At 39.3% G+C, this 18,831-nt stretch overlaps 1 protein-coding gene across 1 annotated transcript in view; it reads right to left on the reverse strand.

Moving 5' to 3' along the window:
* Positions 1-18,831, reverse strand: part of DPP6 (dipeptidyl peptidase like 6) — a gene marked incomplete at both ends in the record, with an annotated part of 413,796 nt that overhangs the window by 131,454 nt on the left and 263,511 nt on the right. The window contains 2 exons of the mRNA XM_080340056.1: positions 8,151-8,225; positions 10,686-10,780. Coding sequence (XP_080196182.1) covers positions 8,151-8,225; positions 10,686-10,780 — 170 coding nt within the window. The remainder of the gene's footprint in view (positions 1-8,150; positions 8,226-10,685; positions 10,781-18,831) is intronic.

The raw sequence follows: 18,831 nt of genomic DNA on the forward strand, positions 1-18,831 counted from the left end.
GCCCGGCTGGGCAGAGCTTTGCTTCCCAGCTCAGGCAAATGCAGCTAATCATGTTTTATGAATGCATCTAGATCATCATTTCAGAAGCACGGTTTTCCTGCTGAAAACAGCACCCAATGACAGGGACCAACAAATATAAAAAAACTAGGATCCTGATGCGTGGGTTTTTTTGTTGTTTTCTCCAGGAAAGAGATGCAGGCAACATGTAACCAGAGTGGCTACCCATGATAAATGCAAGGTTCCCATCAGTCCCTTCAACATTGAGGTGATCCCACTCCTAGACCACCTGCTGGGGACATGATGCTGGGGTGTGCACCCCTTCCTTGCATTTAAGGGGTGCAAACACCTTTTTCCACGGACAAGAAACACAGGAAAGCTCTACCCACCCATTCCTCTTTGATGAGATTAATTACCTATCATTTCCCATTTATAAGAATGGAATATATACTAAGTCTACATGTTTTTCTTATGTCATTTCAGCCCACATTTTTTGTTGCTGCTTCTACCCAGAGTTACAATGACAGACCCTTAATTTTAACTAGCAACACCTTGCCCCATGGCCTAAGGGAATTAACTACCAAAATGTCCTAGCAGTTCATGCATTTGAATGCCTAACCCCACTCTACCTCCTTGTTGAGGCTGGAAATTTTTCTGTAATTAAAATGAGCTGTGCCAAAGCATAAGGATTTCAGCTAAGAGGAAAAAAACATTCAGGCTACATAAAGGAACACATTTTCTGCTGGAGCTTTGTAGAAATTTGAAATGAACCATGAGGCTCCTCCAAAATAAACAAAAGTTTTGACCTCTTTTCTTCCCCTGTGTTAGTAAAAAATTGGTCCTGAAGGTTATCAACATGAAATTAGTTTCTGTAGCTTCGCTTTCAAAAGGGAGCTGTAGAATTAAACTTGTCACCAATTATTGCTCCACTATCCTGTGCCTGCGCCCAAAAATTTATATTCTAAACACACAATGTGACAGAAATTGGACAGAGCAATGACAGCTGAGCAGTAAGAACAAATATTCCCAGCACCTGATAACATGTTTACTCAATTAAAATGTGTATCCACCCTCCCATAGCAATATTTTTTAATTTTGTGAGCATGTGCAGCAGAAAAAAAACTCTGATCAAAAGGGCTCTGCTGTCAAAGGCACAACTGAGGACATCTGAGAGGACGGTGTTTGCACAAGGTTGTAATAGAGTTTTGAAAACCCATGAATCCCTCTAGAGCTGTGTGGCAAACTTCCCTCTCTCTCTGTGCCACCACAGATATGAAATATTAATTATGTTGAATCAATTACTGATACCAACATGCGACAGAAAACCAGGGCACATCAATATGTCTGACAGAGATATTGCTATTCCTGCCTGAACTGAGATTCATCGGTAGGAAAATCTCCCAGTTGCTCAGACTTTCTTTATTGGCAGCTTTGGTGTATTTGATGGAAGGTGACCGCAAAGTGCTGGTGTCCTGGGTGAGTTCCACACCTCCAGGTCTGACAGAAAAGCAAGTTAAGTGTGGAAACATTTTTGAATCAACCTTTTCTGATGCCTTTGAAAATCCTCTCATTGATCTTGTTGCTGCATCCTGGGGTGTATTACAAGGGGGGTGGTTAGTAGATCGAGAGAGGTCCTCCTTCCCCTCTACTCTGCCCTGGTGAGACCACACCTGGAATATTGTGTCCAGTTCTGGGCCCCTCAGTTCCAGAAGCACAGGGAACTGCTGGAGAGGGTCCAGCGTAGGGCAACAAAGATGATGAAGGGAGTGGAGCATCTCCCTTATGAAGAAAGGCTGAGGGAGCTGGGGCTCTTTAGTTTGGAGAAGAGGAGACTGAGGGGTGACCTTATTAATGCTTATAAATATATAAAGGGTGAGTGCCACGAGGACGGAGCCAGGCTCTTCTCGGTGGTAAACAATGATAGGACAAGGTGTAATGGGATCAAGCTGGAACACAAGTGGTTCCACTTAAATTTGAGAAGAAACTTCTTCTCAGTGAGGGTGACAGAGCACTGGAACAGGCTGCCCAGGGAGGTTGTAGAGTCTCCTTCTCTGGAGACATTCAAAACCCACCTGGACATGTTCCTGTGCGACCTCACCTGGGCGTTCCTGCTCCAGCAGGGGGATTGGACTGGATGATCTTTTGAGGTCCCTTCCAATCCCAAACATACTGTGATACTGTTCAGCCCACATTGAAAACGACAGATTAATGAATTTATTCATGGTAGGTTTGAGATTAGAAAAGATGGGCAGTCTTTCACAAAGGGTATTATAGTAGACCAGATTCGTAATTTAGAAAAAACAACCAACCAGCCAACCAACCAACAACCCCAACACTCTCTTTTTAAAATAAATTATTGTCTCTAAATTTTCTCCAATAATAGCTGCTGCTTCAGCTTTAAATCCAAAGCAAACTGTCGCCCAGAAAATTAACCTTTCCTATGTTCTCAATACTTTCCCGTTAATGCAATACTTCTGGACACACAAGCCTTAGCTTTTGTTATGTAAATGTAGCTGGAGCACTTCTGGTCTCCTTGCCACTACAAATAGGATAAAAGCACATTATTAAACAAGGATATTTACTCTACTGATCTTCACTATTTAAATAATATGGCTCAAAACAGGATGTAAGAATATGCAAGAAGGAGAACAGAGGCAGCTCCCCATTTTCAGCCCTGGCGGCCACAAATCACCTTGGTAAAACTCCATATGAGCACACAAAAATGATGCAATTTTCAGAAGCTGTGAGCATTTCACTGAAATATTAAATATTAACTGAATGGTATTAGTAATACTTATTCTATTGGAGGTGACTGAAGATGCTGCTTTCCTGAAAAGACCCAAAATGTAGCAAATCATCAGATTTGAAGCATGGCTAGCCTATGTGGTTCCACTTAATTCATTAATAACTTGACTTCTGCTAATTACAGAAGCACTGAATGACAACAGTCCTCTGGTGAATCAAGAAGAGAGAAGACAGCCTGCTTGAAAATACTCACATGCTCATATGTAATAACAGAAAAGCTTTGTAAAAAATACAATCTTTTCACTATTTACTGATTTTTTTTCTACTTTTTATGTAGGAAGTGAAGCTACATTTAATTATCCTAATAACAAGTAACTAATTCACATAAGTAAACTAATTTACAGTGCTTTAGCCTTGAAAATGTAGGGTAAATAGTTTTAGCCACTAGCTTTTGACAGTAGTCAACACTGCCCTTATATCATGCAGCTTTACAATAAAGAAGATGCCTTTCTGGTTTATGAACAACAAAGATTCAAAACTGCATTAATATGAAAAACAGAGATATGAAAATTATAAGCTTTTCATATAAGTAAACATACGCTTTCCACATCAAAATGCTCCACTCAAAATTCTACTGGTTTACAACAAATACCAAAAATTAAACAGATTGCTAAACCAGGTGGGATTATTATTATAAAATTTATGGTACAAATGTTCTAACCGTGAGCACTTGACATAGTGTAAACACTATGCATTTTCATTGTTGCTGGAAACAACATTGGGCAGGAATGAAAAAAAGCAAATTTCAAATATATTTATTGCCACAGAAAGAAAAGAGGTTTATGCAAACCCATTTCTAGCGCTGGTAAATCCATTTCAATTAAGTAATAAATATCATAGCTACAATATTAGCAGTATTACTGATGATAGTTATGACTGTCTAATTTTCAGAGGCATATTTATCATAATAATAGTGCTCACCTAACTGAAAAGGATGTTGTGAGGATTCATTAATATTTATACCCATTAGTGTTTTTGGAAACAACAAGCTTTATATAATTTTAATTTTTACACAACTAATTAAACAGTATGAGGTTGTAATTGGACCCATGAGCACAAAACCTGTTCATTCCACGTAACAACCAGACTTGGACAAACAGTCAAAAATAGTAACAACCACAATAATGATATGCTCCTTTCTATAAATAATGCTTTTTCATTTCACTCATGATCCAAACACAAAGTCCAAGGTTTGGACTGGGTCTTTCTGAGGTTTCTGTGGTCCAGCCACTGCCATGAGATCTATGGCAACTGCCAAGGTGAAAAGAAATACTAAACTCACCACATAAACTACTCTAAAAAAATAGTTGGGCCTGCTCTAATTACAGTGATGATTAATTCTTTGCAGCTTTCAGCATTATAAAAACACATTCCTTTAACTGCAAGATAGGTGATAGTGGCTCTTGTATTGGCCATAAAAGTCTTTAAGCCCTAATTGTTGTTCAGAAGACTAAGCCATTCGGTCCATATTAATCAGCCAGGATTTCCTGTATGTAATTACTCTTAGCTAGCTCAAACACAGTAATGGACTGGCAGATTGGATATGAAGAACAAGTAGCTTTAAGAAGAATCTTGGCCACTTTATTTTCATACTTGCATTCCAATGACAGCTATTCATAATAAAGGGAATTAAATATTCTCTGTTTAATGTCTCACCGTGCCACTCAAGAACATGACTTCTCATTTACTTTTCTTTATTTCTTTTATCACCATGACACGAGCTCTCCTAGTTAACTCTGACCGCCACAGAAATGACCACACAAGCCCATGGGGTTTGGTTACTAGTCCTTATTCTTACTCCATCACCCTCCCAGTCACAGAAACGCTACCAAATTTAAGAGGTAGTTTGTCGCTTGGCTATTTAGGAAATTCCTTTAGGAGATTATGGAAACTCCATCCTGAACACCAGAGACCTCTGTGTCTCCCTGGGAGGCATGCAGGGAGCATGGAGCTCATCTGGAAATGATGGTGGAGCTACATGCTGGGCAAGGGTGGCTTTGACCTGACTCCACCAGACCTTCTGCACTCTTTTTACTGTGGTGCTGCAGTTACACCCCAACTTGCTGATGTGTTTTTGGGTTACTGAACTCTATAGCCAGAGCCCCACATGCTTGTTTTGGGGAAGGATGATCTGAAATCAAAGTTTCTCTATGGGTGTATTTATTTCCCAATGCTTTCCCAAAACTTCACCCTATGGTTTCAGCCTCAGGTTTGACCTTCCTCTAGTGTAAAGAAACAAAAACCAACCAAACAACAGAAAAATTGCAAGAGTATTTTAAAGACAAAGAAGCCTGGTGCTTTCCCTGTGACCTTTCCAGAAAAAGAACAAATGTTCTGTGTTCAAGGTTAGAAAAGCTCCCTATTAGCACAAGGCTTACCCAGAGTATTGCTGCCTGAAAGATTAAACTTCTGTAAATATAAGCACTGCAAAAAAGCATTTAGAATGAAACCTGACAGCCCGACTAGTCACAATGTACCCACGCCAGTCTCACAACCACCTGCCAAGCTCCCTTGGAGAAATACATTTTAAGGAACATGCTTTAATTCATCATCCTCTAAGATGATGAAGTGATACAACAGGAAAATACACATTAGTTGCCACAATATCTTTGCAAAATAGGTGTCTGTCAGTTCACGACTGCATTATTCCAGTGTGGGTGTCAGTGCTGTTACTCAGACCCAACACTGAGCAGAGATGCTTCTGTGCAAATAAACAGAAAAACCTTAGAAGGAAGCTATTACTGGCAGGAAATTACTTTGTAGAATTCTTTTTTAAAATATTTCACTTCATTGGAGTGATACACTACGCTCTTGTATTTTGATGTTTATTCTTAGCTGGTATTAAACATCATCCATTCATATTAGAATTCAGATACAGGACTAATTCATGTGATATATATTAAGATAGAATACACATATGTAAATGCAGCACAACTGTATTGTGTAAAAAATTATGAAAACATCTATACTCTCAAACAGAAGGCTGCACATCACACTTTTAAATGGCAAAAAAGTGCCATACTTTCTGATACCTATAAAACAGGTATACAATAGTTTCAATAAGTTTCTTTTATGAAAGTATTTGTAGAATTAAGCTTTGCCAACACATTTCCTGAAATTTCCTTTTGACTTTGCAACAAGGACAACTGCCCAAGGCTTTGCTAATCAATTTCTTATGTTGCAGAAAACAGTGTAATTTGAATTTTGTCCAAGAATACAGTTGGAAACGCAGAAAATGTGGAAAGCTAACTAACGTGCAATTATTTGTAGCCGCAGCCTGCATACCAAATGAGAAGAAAGCTGAATAAGTAATTTAACAGTTATTGCAACTTTAATAAACAAAGAGCTACCCCTCATGGCTTAAGATGCAATATTCAAAGCAAACCTTATGATCCCTTTATTAGTATGCTGCTTCTTTAAAAAAAATAATAACAGTTGAATATTTTATCATCATGGATCTTAAAGAGAAAATGATGTGTTTTGTTTTGTTTCAGAAAACTATTTCAGGAACTCTCGCTATCATAATCTCATTTATGAATATTTGAACAAATTGCAATGCTCTCTAATACTGAATACACATCTATTCACATCCTGAAATCTTCCAGAGTTCATGTTTCCAGCTTGCCACCTCAGGTTTTCCTTTCTGGAAGAAGCTGTGGTGTGGGGCAGGGAGCACCTGGCTGTGTGCTGCTCTGTTTTCTCCAGCCAGGCATCTAAAGCACTCAAACTGCAGTGTTTTGCCTGCACCCCAAAACCACAGATCTGCAAGCACTGAAATGTAGAGGGAAGGTTGTGGAGGAAACATGTCCAACCCATCCCTTGCTGTCCCCATCCTCCTCTTCCTTTGCAGGTAGAACAGAAAGTTTGGGCCACAAAAGCCTCTGTAACTTTGCTTCTTGCAGATACTCTGAGTGTGCAGCCCTTTTGATGGCTAAAGGTGGAGAATAAAAAAAGGAATTTCTTACTACTGCTTTTTAGGAATGGATTTTTTTCTCTCATTATAATTTTTCTCGGTATAGGAAATTTTCTCTTGTTCTCAGAGGAACTGAGGATGCCCTCTCAGGGCTCTTCCAGCTGGCACAATGCATCTGAGCAGTGTCAGCATGGGGCTGCCACAGCCAAAGGCCAATCTCCACTAAAAGAACTGAATTTTGCAGAACACCTCCGGCACACAAGGCAGGGGGGCTTTCAGGCAAAGGCTTTGCTCGTTCCATTGCCATTAGGCTGCCTTCCCCATATTTAGATTTAATTTAACACTTCTACATCCATCTCTGTCTAGAACTCTGCTAAGCTTCACGTAAGTGAATCTGCACCAACAATGGTTTCCCAGCATAAAGTCTTTATGAATTATCCCTTAAGTTTCTCATACAGTTTTATTTGAACTTTTTTAATGCCAGGCATGGTTCTCCTGACTTTTATACCATTGTGAGTCAGGAATAATTCCAAAGATGACAGCAGAGAAATAAGATGAGCAACAGAACCACAACCTCAACTACCTAAAGGACCAACAAATTTCCTTCGGTTAGCAGCTGCAACTAGATTTATTTTATGGAAGAAGAATTACAGTTTCTGGTAAATGAATTATTTTCATTTTGAGGAATTGGTGCAATTCTAGATTACGAAAACAAAATGTATGTGGTTTATAGTTTATCTAAGTAGTACAGCACAGCTATCATTCAAACATTTCAGGTCTTATACCAGCAGGATTTAAAAGGAAAATAAGTATTATTCATGCCCAAGAACCACTTTCCGTGTGTCTGATTCTTTAGTCATCATTTAAAAATGACTCATTACACTTTTCTTTTTTAAAGTTTGTTAGAAAATTCATCCTAATCTAAAACCTAGTAGTAACTGAATTGTGATTTCTTACAAATGATTTATACCTAACCCTCTGAAGAAAAGGTTTTATAATGAAAGTAATAGCTCAACCCTAACTGCAGCACTGGGAACAGGGACACCATAATTAATGTATTATTTCAGTTGTGGGAGATACTGACAGTTGCTTTTGTTCTTGCAAATAAATTTATAGTGTGACTGAAAAAGGCACCATGGAAAAAAATAACACAAAAGAGGAATAGAAATCCTTGTAGCAAAGACATATCCTTACAACCCCCCTCCCAAAGACTATAACATCTTGGCAATGACAGTGTTTCCTCTACAGCGTAATTTATACTTTTCTCCTCTACTAGATGGCAGTATGACATGGTCTCAGAACACCTAAGTGAGGGGTTTTCTTTCTTCATTTCAGAGAAAGCGATTAATTTAAAATATCATCTTACTGGCATAGAAATGGAAAAAAAAATGCCCACTACTGGCTGTGTATTTTGAAATTGAATCTGTGTACTTACTGGTTCAACATTAAAAGCAAAAAGTGCGTATTCCCGGTCAGGTGACACTTCATATCGAATGGCCTTTAGGGAGACCTAGAAAATAAATAGGACATCAAATAAATATTTTTCAGTTTTCAAGCTAATAACATCTAGAACTAATTGTTATGATCATGTTTCTAATTATAAAGGATACTGCCAGACTGTCTTGATAAATAATACATCTCTTTTCAAAACCCAGAAATGTTATGTGGGCACATATATGCTCCCATAACTGAAAGCATAACTGCATTGTGAGTCAGACCGGGTAGATATAGCAAAAATCAGGATTTTCCTTTCAAACCTACTGCACAATGGCTGGTGAGGTACCTATGGGTGGCAGGTAGTAGAATACCCTAATTAATGACAATTCATTAATTCTCTCTCATTCCCTGCAGTCAGTGGCCAAAATGCTGGAAACAACAAACAGTAAATACCTGCTGGAGCAAATGATTATAAAAAGACACCACTACCTGTTCCAATTAAGAGAACTCTGAGGAAAACTATCCCATTCTCCCCACTTAAAGAAGTCTTTGGGATGCTATGGTGATGCAGTTTTCCAGGTGCACCCTGACCTGAGTTCTCCAAAAAGCTGCACTTTAAGTCTTACTACAAACAAGAGATGCCAAAATATCTCAGACTTGTCAAGAGTTACCCTTTCCCTGCTCCACTTATCATCTGTACAGTGCAGATCTGCCCACTCCTTTCCAGGATATTCCAATACAATACATTTCTGGGGCACCACGGGCCAAGAGAGGTGCCACTAACAAACTGATCATCCACTGTCTTTCAAATCTCATCCTCTCAAAAAATTAGATGCAAGCCCTTGAGAGATTCCCAAGGACCAAACTGGAAGGGGGAATTTGGGCTTCAGGGAAATGTACAGTATCCCATTGCAAGAGTCCTCCCTAAGGGCAGCAAGGCTAGAGGTGGTCAGTTTGGAATCCAGGAGACCGCCAAAGGCAGAGGAGACTCATCATAGAATCATAGAAGGGTTTTTGATGACCTTTGAAGGTCCCTTCCAACCCAAAATATTCTATGGTTTCTCTTGGAAGGGACCTTTAGTCCAACCCTTGCCATGAGCAGGGACATCTTCACCCAGATCAGATTGCTCAGATCCCTGTCCAGCCTGGCCTGGGATGTCTCCAGGGGTGGGGCATCCGCCACCTCTGGACAACTTAATGGGTTGGTGAGGCCAGCATGGAGCAGCAGTGTGAGATCTAGCAGTGTCAGCATGAAGACAGATTTTATTTGCAATTATATTAATAACACAAAGAAGGGAAAACATGACAAGGTAGCAAAAGTTATTCTGACCCAGAGCTGAGAAGAAACAGGACAAAGCCAATGTGCCCAGATGAGGTGTAATGGTGGCTCTTGTATCAGAACTTCTTGAACTAACATGGGAACCAGGAGAATAAACAGACAGAAGCAGTTTGATTTCAACAGCTCCTGACATTAAAGCAAGCCAGCCCATTCTTTTATGCTTAGCAGAATTGTAAAGAAAGGGGTTACGCTCTGGTAAAAGAGGATTGCTTATGTGATGTAGCAAAGGTTGAAGGGCAAATGGCAACACGTGAAGCTTAAGGATGGGTCCTGCAATAATAATTCAGTGATTAATTCTTTGTCTCATTAAAAAAGAATTAATATAGTAGTCTAGCTTTGTATAGGTTGTACACTTACACTGTTTTTATAGTTTTCTTGTAGATTTACTTTTATATTTTGATTTCCTAAAGCTGTTTTCTGCAGACCTTGGGACATTAAGACAAGTTTCTGTTAGCCTTCCCCTGCTTTTGTAGTTTTGCAATGCCATAGTACAACAAAACTACTTCAAGTTAACCAAAACCTTAGGTAGGTACAGTATAAGTGTCCATTTTACCAGGACAACATGATTCATAAATGTATCTTACTCTGGAAATTAACTTTTTGCAGAAAATATTGAAAACACTCTGACATTTAATGTACTAACTTCTAACACAATTCTGGCTTCATCTACTACAAAAAACAGTGCTAAAACCCACTTTCCTCATTAGCTTCTCTTCCCAATAATTTCTTAGTGTTTCGCTCACATGCGACCCATTTTCATTCTTCAACAGTATTCATTAATAACACCGAAATTACATTTCAACTGTTAGGCAAGAAAAAGCAGCAAATCCACAAATTAAAAAATAAGTATTTGCATGGAGGAATGCTACCAACAGACAGTAAATTGTATCAATTGTCTTTTCTATTAAGCATGCAAAGATGAGAATTATGCATCTTTCAATTATATATGCTATGCAAGACTAGCTTCAAATATCTGTATGATACTCTCCTGTAGTATGAAAGAAACTGAGCTTGCAGAGTAATAAAAGCTGGAGTTCAATTTCACATTATCAGTCATTGTGGAGGCCATAGTATTACCAGTGTATTGCTTCTCCTTGACAATACAAGAAGTTGAAACCCAAGTTATTTTCTGCTTTACTGATCCGACTTCAAGAGAAGTATGAAATTCTGCTACTCATTATAGAAAATACTTACAATTTTTTTGTTTTCTATTAATATTGTTGAACTGTTAGTTTCAACATTCCTCAGAATCACTGTGCCATTCTGGTTTCTATAAATGAATTCATTATCTGCAAGGAGGAAAAGAGAAGAACATTAACAAAATCTGAAATTCTCTGTATAGAAGCTAATGGCTTGAATTGAAAGGATTGCTGGAAATGTCCCTCTAAAGAGAACTTTTGTTGTTTTTTTTTTTTTAATTAATGCAGCCATTGCTGTAATGTTAAAGTGGCTTCCAGGTGAGTCATTAAATAATATGGTCAGTGTTTGTCACATTTTTATTCTGTCACAGTTTCCTAAAACTGAATGCAATATGGTCTTATTTCAAACATCAATACAAAGCTTGTGATATTGTTAATGTAGATAGAAAACACGGTTGAAAAACATTCCTTATGCTTAAAGGTTGCCAAGATCCTTAGTCTCTGTATGAGTTTAACAAGCCAGATGCTTAGAAAGTCTCTGAAAGTTAAAGGCAAATCACTCTCTAACAAAGTAGATTCTGAAAACTAATACTGCACAGATCTTCCAGCTCCACGATTTGTCCTCCAAACTTTTACCAGAAGGAGATGCATACAAAGAAATTGCCATTTCTACATGGAACAAGATAAACCAGTTTGTTCCCATTGCACTTTGGGACTACTCCAGTACTCAGGACATCTAAACATGGACAAGAATCCCCTTGCAGTAGCTACTGCACAGACAGGAGATAGTCTCCAGCTCTCAAAGTTCAAAACTTACTTGACAAAAATGCTGTAGTAGACCTATGAATAGAAACTCCAAATGAGGGTTGGGTGGCAGGTCAAAGGTTCAGGATGAAAAAAACGTTACAAGAAGAAAGGCTTGTCAACTCTCCAATGTCATAAACTGAAGTTCAAGTCTGAGCAGTGCTTCCATGCATTGCCCCACAGATAAAACATAAAACATAAGTTCCAGGCACACTGCCATTAAAGGATTCAGCAGCTTGTCTTGATGCAGGAGTAGGGTTACTGCTTTTTTGCAACCTGGTTGAAATAAGATTGAGAATCAATGTATCCTATGAAACTTCTGCTTCCAGTTTTAGCCATGGAAACAATTCTTCATTGCTTTCTCTCTGTGGCTATCCCAAGGTGGCTACTCTGGTGCATCCCACAGGGGTTAGGGACATGTGAATGGTTAAATATTATCCATGCGTTGTCTCGGGATTAGTCAAAGGTGAGTTTAAATCTTACCAGATTAATTAAAGCACAGACTCAATGCATTGCAGCTGCAAACAGATGCACACAACCCAGCTTGGGGTAACCTGGTGAAGACAACACTGCGTCTGGAGACCCAGTTCTTTCAAACCTTTGGTGTGCAGATGTAGCATACTCCTCCCTTGCCTGTGTTTCAGTCTTCTTTTGTTTCTAAGCTGCTGATGACAATCCTACTCACAATCATTAACCATCTTTGTGAAATGTTTTGAAAGTGCAGACAAAAAAAAGATCTACACTCTCCTTACTACTACCAATAAGAACAGTCATCTCCCACATATCACAGTTTTACATGTAAGTGTAGCAAGAAACAACCTTTATAAGACTGGGATGAATCAGATTCTGTGAGGTCAAACTGTTACTGCAATAGAGACGATCCTCTCCAGACAACAAAATTTTAGAGACTTAAGATTGCCAGTGTCCAAATCACAGCAGCAAGTGCATAGGCAAAGTTCTCAAAGCATCTCTTTCTTTTAATTATGGAATAAATTTTATCAATAACTTCAGTCCTAAATAAAAATGGCAGGATCTGAATTAGATGAAGAGACCATTTGAGACCAGAATAATGAAGGAAGTTCTTTTTTGGATTTGACAGTATTAAAATTTTGTCATTAGTTCTAGAGTGCTGTCCAAGGCCACAGCATTTTCATAAGCATGACTGATTATATTCAGGACTTTAAAATACTGCTTCATGTGATTTATGACTGAACAAACTAAGATTATTCAGCCTGGGAAAGAACTGATTGAACAGAGCTAGACAGAAGTCAAAAAAATCATAAACAGCATAGAGAAGATAAATAATGAATGCCTGTTCCCCGCCTTTTCCAAAATAAACATTAGGAGGCATTAAACAGCACCAGCCACTGGCAGGTTCTACACAAATAAAAGGGATTATTTCTTCACGCAGAAGGTAAACAAGCTGTGGAAGTCACAGTCCCAGAGTAGAGTGGGTGCCAGGACTGCATATGGGTCCAAACAAGAATTAAAAAAAGGGAAGAAAAAATCCATCCATTATTATGAGTTTTGTAGGGAGACACTTTCCAGAAAGAACTTGAACCTGAGATTGCGAGGGACTAGGAGTATAACCTGAATTATCATCTTGAGAAATGAAGACCCTTTTCTCAGGGTCTTGTTCATACGATTAAATATTCCCTCTTGCCTTTTTTTTTTTCATCTAGCCCTCTGATTCCTGCATGTCAAGCTGTGGAATGGCTCAGCTTCAGCAACGTGTGTGGAGAGCCTTCTCAGTCAAAATGTACCATGAATGGGTATGTATTATGCCCTCTGGTTGTGTAGGTTAGATCCACCTTTTATCAAGTAGTTCCCATTTCACAGTATCAACCTCTGTGCTATCACAAAAAAAGTTGAGGAGCTGCTCCACAAACATGGTTGGCTGTAGGCAAATACAGTTAGTTCAGTAATTATTATGAGTCAAACTGCAATTAATCAGCAATATCATTTCCAAATGATTCTTCATGCTGGGACACTGTGATTTTAAATTGAGATTATCTTCATACTTCTCTCACTGCTCCAAGTGTTTCTCTTTTCCTTCCTGCAACCCACTTTTTAAAATACTTCCCTAAGCATTTGCTCTTCTCCTAGGCCAGACACCAGAAGATATGATCTCTGGGGTCTGATCCAGCACCAACTTATTTACAACTTTAACTTGCAGCTTCTGTGTCCAGATCCTAAAGAAACACCTTATGCCAATAATTTAGAAAGTTATACAATAAAAGGTACTAATGCTCCATAAACACCTTGCCTTTATATCCTTAGGCTGTTAAGAATGAAGCATCATTTGTTATATGAGGAAAATACACAGTCCAAGTTTTGATTTTCTTGAAGAAATAAGAGGAATAACTAACCTGAGAGACAGAATATTACCAGTTTATCAGATATTTTGAAAATATTACTGCTTTAATAATCAACCTATATGAAAACCACAGAACATTTTCCAATTGTATACTAAGTTCTAGACAGAAAACTCACATTTTAAATATGGCCAGCCAAGCATTTGGATAATTGTGAGGCTCTCAGGATATTTCCCAATTACAGAAAAAAATAGTCATGAAACTCAGCTCAAAGTTCAGTATGCAGGTAAAACAGCTTATTAATCTAAAGAAGCAGTGAGGTTGTTAATATTTGGTAGCTGTTTCTTGAGCATTGCATGAACTGATGGAAGTTACATTACTTCCTATAATGACATTGCTACTAAACTTTTATTGCTCCCTATGCTCCAAAAAACCCATAACACGCTAATAAACTGTGAAACTTCAAAATGACGACATGAAAGTTGCTCCATAGTTGGAAGTAGGAGATGAAAGCCTTTCCCATTATTTGTTAAAATGTAACAAGTTTAAAATCAGGTACTAATCTGTTGCATATACTTCTGGTATGAATAAGGAAGAATAAACGAAATAGTGCTGATTTGTTAGGGCTGTAAATCTTGCTATTATATTCAACACAAGCTATCAACACAGTGTCTGAATTAATGAACAGAAAATCATTCTGCTTAAAAGAAGAACAAATTGATCTGCGTTATATTCCAAGCAAAACTCTGTGAGGTTTAGCTGGTCTGTAAGTCATATTATCTTAGTTCTCAAAAGAATCAATGAATAATATTCCTGGACTTCTGTGTTGAAATGTGTGATTTGTTCCACTGCAGGAGTATTTATTTAAATGGGACATACTTCAATCAAAGACAAAAAGCAATGCAACAACCTCTGTCTGTAATGAATTCTGTCCAGCAAGCTGATGAGAATTTGCAGCCTGATTTATACCTGTCACCACAGCTGATAAAGGTCACCACTGCATCTCATTTTTTATACCTGCCTTTCTTTGGGGCTGATGTTCAGTGTAAATGATGCTGAAAATTGCAACTTTCAGGCATAAAGCCATTTATTCCATTATATAATGGATTTCTTCAACAGCAGAGTTCACTTTGCCAACTCCTCCCCCTCTTTCAACTTCCAGGAAATTGTCCGGTTAGTAGAATATATTATGTGTCTGCGAGTGTAGACACAGATATATAGTCTCACTTACAAAACTGACTGATTACAAAAAGCAATGATTGCTAGAAATAACAGAGCAGCCTTGGTGCTGTACAGAGTCAGTGCAGACGAATGGGACAGCCTTGATGGAAATTTTTAAAAACCTGCTAAGCAGAACGGGTGAAATCAGAGAACTGAAGACCAATGATATATTTGCAGTGTCAGAGTTTCCCAGCTTCTTTGTACACATCTTTCTCAAATTCAGTCAGAAAATATGCACACAGAGAAAGCAGACCAAGTCCTCGCCAGGAACAGCACATACATGGTTTGTTTAGTCAGTCAGCTCTGCTCTCTGGTCCCTCATTTCGGGTGAAACAAGACAAAATGCTAGGATTTCTAGTAAGAGAATGATGGGTTATGCTCCCAAAGCAAGTTTTGCATTTTCAGGCATGCTACCTGGCCAACCCTTCCCAAGGTTTTACCATCCGAAAAGGCATGGAATCTCTGGAAACCTGCCATGGGTGCTGCCATAACGCTGAACCTGGAACTGGCAGCTGAAACTCGGGAGTAAGATCATGAGGCTGTCACTGGTATAATTTGAGGACCCCAAATCATCATTTCAACATGCAGAGGCAGGATAAACAGCCAAAACACTGGACGCCATCGAGAGAGCAAGACAGCATGGATCATTTGCCATGATATAAAACAAGGGAGTACAAAAATTCATGGACAACTGATAAACTGACAGATATTAAAGGAATTAGGCAGGATACACCCTCTATCATCCTTAATGCGGGGCTGCCTCATTATGGACCAGCAAATGGGGCAGGCTCAAGTCCAACACAGCATCAGCTATTGCCATGGTTCAAGACTCAACATTGGGCTAGAGGAGCACTTGTCTGAGCCAACACAGCTTCTTTTTACACTGCTGTGTGTCAAACTGGGCACCAGACTAAATGGCTCATCACAGTGGACAAGAAAGTCTGAGACAACTTTACTTCTAGAAGGAAAAAGTTTGATTGCTGGTGGTGCAAAGCAGTTGAATAAATTACATCCACCTACAGGACCACAGATTTGCATTAGCCTCCATGCTCATGAATTTATGGCCATACAGCTTATGTGATGAGACTGCGTAAGTATACACTATCAGAGATGAGACTGGTTTATAAGATAATAGCATGACCTGCATGCTTTTGAAGAGAATTCTCATTATTTGGCAGAGATTATGGAATGCAGAAAGCAGAATTATGTGATAAAATATGAGAAGGAATAAGAATTTGAATCTAGCTCAAAAAAAAAAAAAAAAAAAAAAAAATCTTAATTTTCTAACCATTTTCCAACTGATAAATAAAAACCAGAGAAAAAAAAGTTGTAAAGTTCACAAGCAGCAAGTCAGTAGTAAGAGCTAGTGAAAGGAAGAAGGTACCAGGACTTCTGGGACAGCTTGAGTTATTTAGAGCCACAGATTTAGAAGAAAAGTCAAGTTCTCAAGTCTTGTAGTTTCAGATCAACAGACGTGAAAGATAATTGAATTAATCTCAGTCTGATGAAAGTCAACATCTAGGGAATTATCTTTCTCAATCTCTGAGACTGAGGGAGATTGGTGAATAAAGGAAATTTAAATCCTGAAGTTGTTGTGAATCATTTCATATAAACGAGCCTCCAGATACCAGCATGACCTGCAAGGTTGGCAAACAAATTATGCTGTGTCAAGAGAGCAGATGGCAGAACATCCCACGGGAGTGAGCCCACATCGCTCCCTGGGGACAGAGGTGACATTGTGCTCGCTCATGTGTGCTACTGTGATAGATTTGAGATGGGACAGAAACAGGAGAGGACTGGGTGCTCTTCTGTTATTTCTCATCACTGCTGCTGTAGGAAGGTCTTTGCTAGACCTGATCTTGGGCATGACCCACAGCAGCTAACAGGCAGCTTGCATCTGATCAGCTTTAAAGTGGGGTTAGAAACCCTAAAAGAGTACTCTGAGCTTTGCAAGAAGTGTAAACACCACATACAATTTAACCTGACGAAGACAATTACTGCAGCTGGAAAAAGTCAAGTGCCTGAAGTTACCACTGTCTTTCTTTCAAAAAATAAAAGCTGTTGTGGGGTTTTTAATGACCCAAAGCAGTCAGAATTTTAAAATTTATATTACATCTGAAGGATGAGCCTTCCACTAGCCCTGTAGTCCTGTGCACCGCAGTGCAGGGCATCACTCAGCAGTCAGACAGCTGAGACCCCTTTCCTGACATGATGGCAGCACCTGAACCAGCCCGGGTTTTCTTGCAGTCCTCCCAGGCAGGTATCAATCAGACACAACAGGTGAGCACTTACCTTCTAACAAGACAACAGGCAGGAGGGTTGTGACAGTAGGACAGGTGATTTTTCAGACAGAATTGGTATTTTCAGACTGGCAACGGAATGTGCTGCAATTATACTCCTTTGGAAAATACACGAGGAGGGGGCAGTGGAATTAAAATTAAAAAGATAATAATCTTCTGCTTGTTTAGCATCCCAACAAGTTTTCTGAAGGGCCTGGTGAGCCCCACACACAGAAAAACCTGGACTACCCACAGCAGACCTGTGGCACATAGTGAAAAAAATACTGGCTTGCAGTGATTACCCAAGTCTGCCGGATCAGGGGAGGCTGCCAGTTTGCACTGAAATACAGTATGTCTCTGTGGGAATGGCGTCATGACCAGGCAAAGCACCAGGCACACATGGCAAGTACAGGCATCCATACAGCTTATGTGAGCATCTTGCATGGAGGGAATAGGACAAGTGAAGGTAAACAGACTGCTGTGCATGGGACCAAGACATTAAAAAAAGCCCTAATCCTGTCAGATGCAGCAAAAACACAGGCCTGCTATCTTCAGAGACTTATTTTGAGAGAGAGAGATGGAAGTTTTGGGAAATAATAGAAGCAAAGAAAAATGACAGAAGAGGGCAAACTCACAAAGGAAGTAAAAACCAGCAAACATTAACAAGAAACACCAAAAAAGAGGAAAAAGGCTGAGCACGATATGAGCAGTGAGAAGGATGAGCACAGACAGGCTTAGAGAAATAGTTATTTTACTTTGCATTCATGAAAGGGGAAATTGTATCTTATTTAGGAGGCCTGCAGGATTAATGACCCACTTAGGATTATATTTGCCTAACTGGAGGCACATGCCTTTGCCTGACAAGGAGAGTGGACCCCCCAAGACCTGCACTCCCCAGGGCAGGTATGGTTTATTCCTCAGAAAAGCATGGGGAATAGATGCTCAACAAATGGTAGGATCATGCATCCTCCCTAACTGCTGTAAAACTTAACCACATAGACAATGCCAAATAAAAGCATGATTAGTCCCTGATGGAAATCTATTCAGGTGTCCAGACAAATGCAAACCTAAATTCAGGTGGAAAAGAAGACCATTGTGATGATGTATAGTATTAAGATACTATGATCTATTGTTCTTTCAGGACATGTTGCAGTGCATCCATTTGATATTTATAGCTTCTACTCATAAACAACTGATTCTGAAATTCCCTCCCCAAAGTAGGCTTCCCATCCCCTGTCCCCTGGGATAACAGAGAGAGAGGGAGGGAAGAAGCATGAGTGGTGAACAACAAAGCCCCATTTCCATCCCCACAACATCATCCCACCCTCAGTGAGAGCTTGTCCTTAGGTCCTCACAGACTTAGGCACTTGTAATTCATCACAACCTCCTGCTTTGTCTTCATTCCACCTGCCCTCCAACAGCAACTCCTTTTTCTCCAGCCTTGATACTCTGCAGTGCAGAAATAAGTAAAAATCTCTTAGACTTTGTAACGCTGATGCAAGGGAGCAACAGGGGACAGAGAACAGCTTGCCTTTAAAAACGTCACTATAGCCTTTAATTCCAGGAGACGAGTGAAATCCCA

Source organism: Nesoenas mayeri, assembly GCF_963082525.1.
Source record: "Nesoenas mayeri genome assembly, chromosome: 2".
Lineage (NCBI taxonomy): Eukaryota > Metazoa > Chordata > Aves > Columbiformes > Columbidae > Nesoenas > Nesoenas mayeri.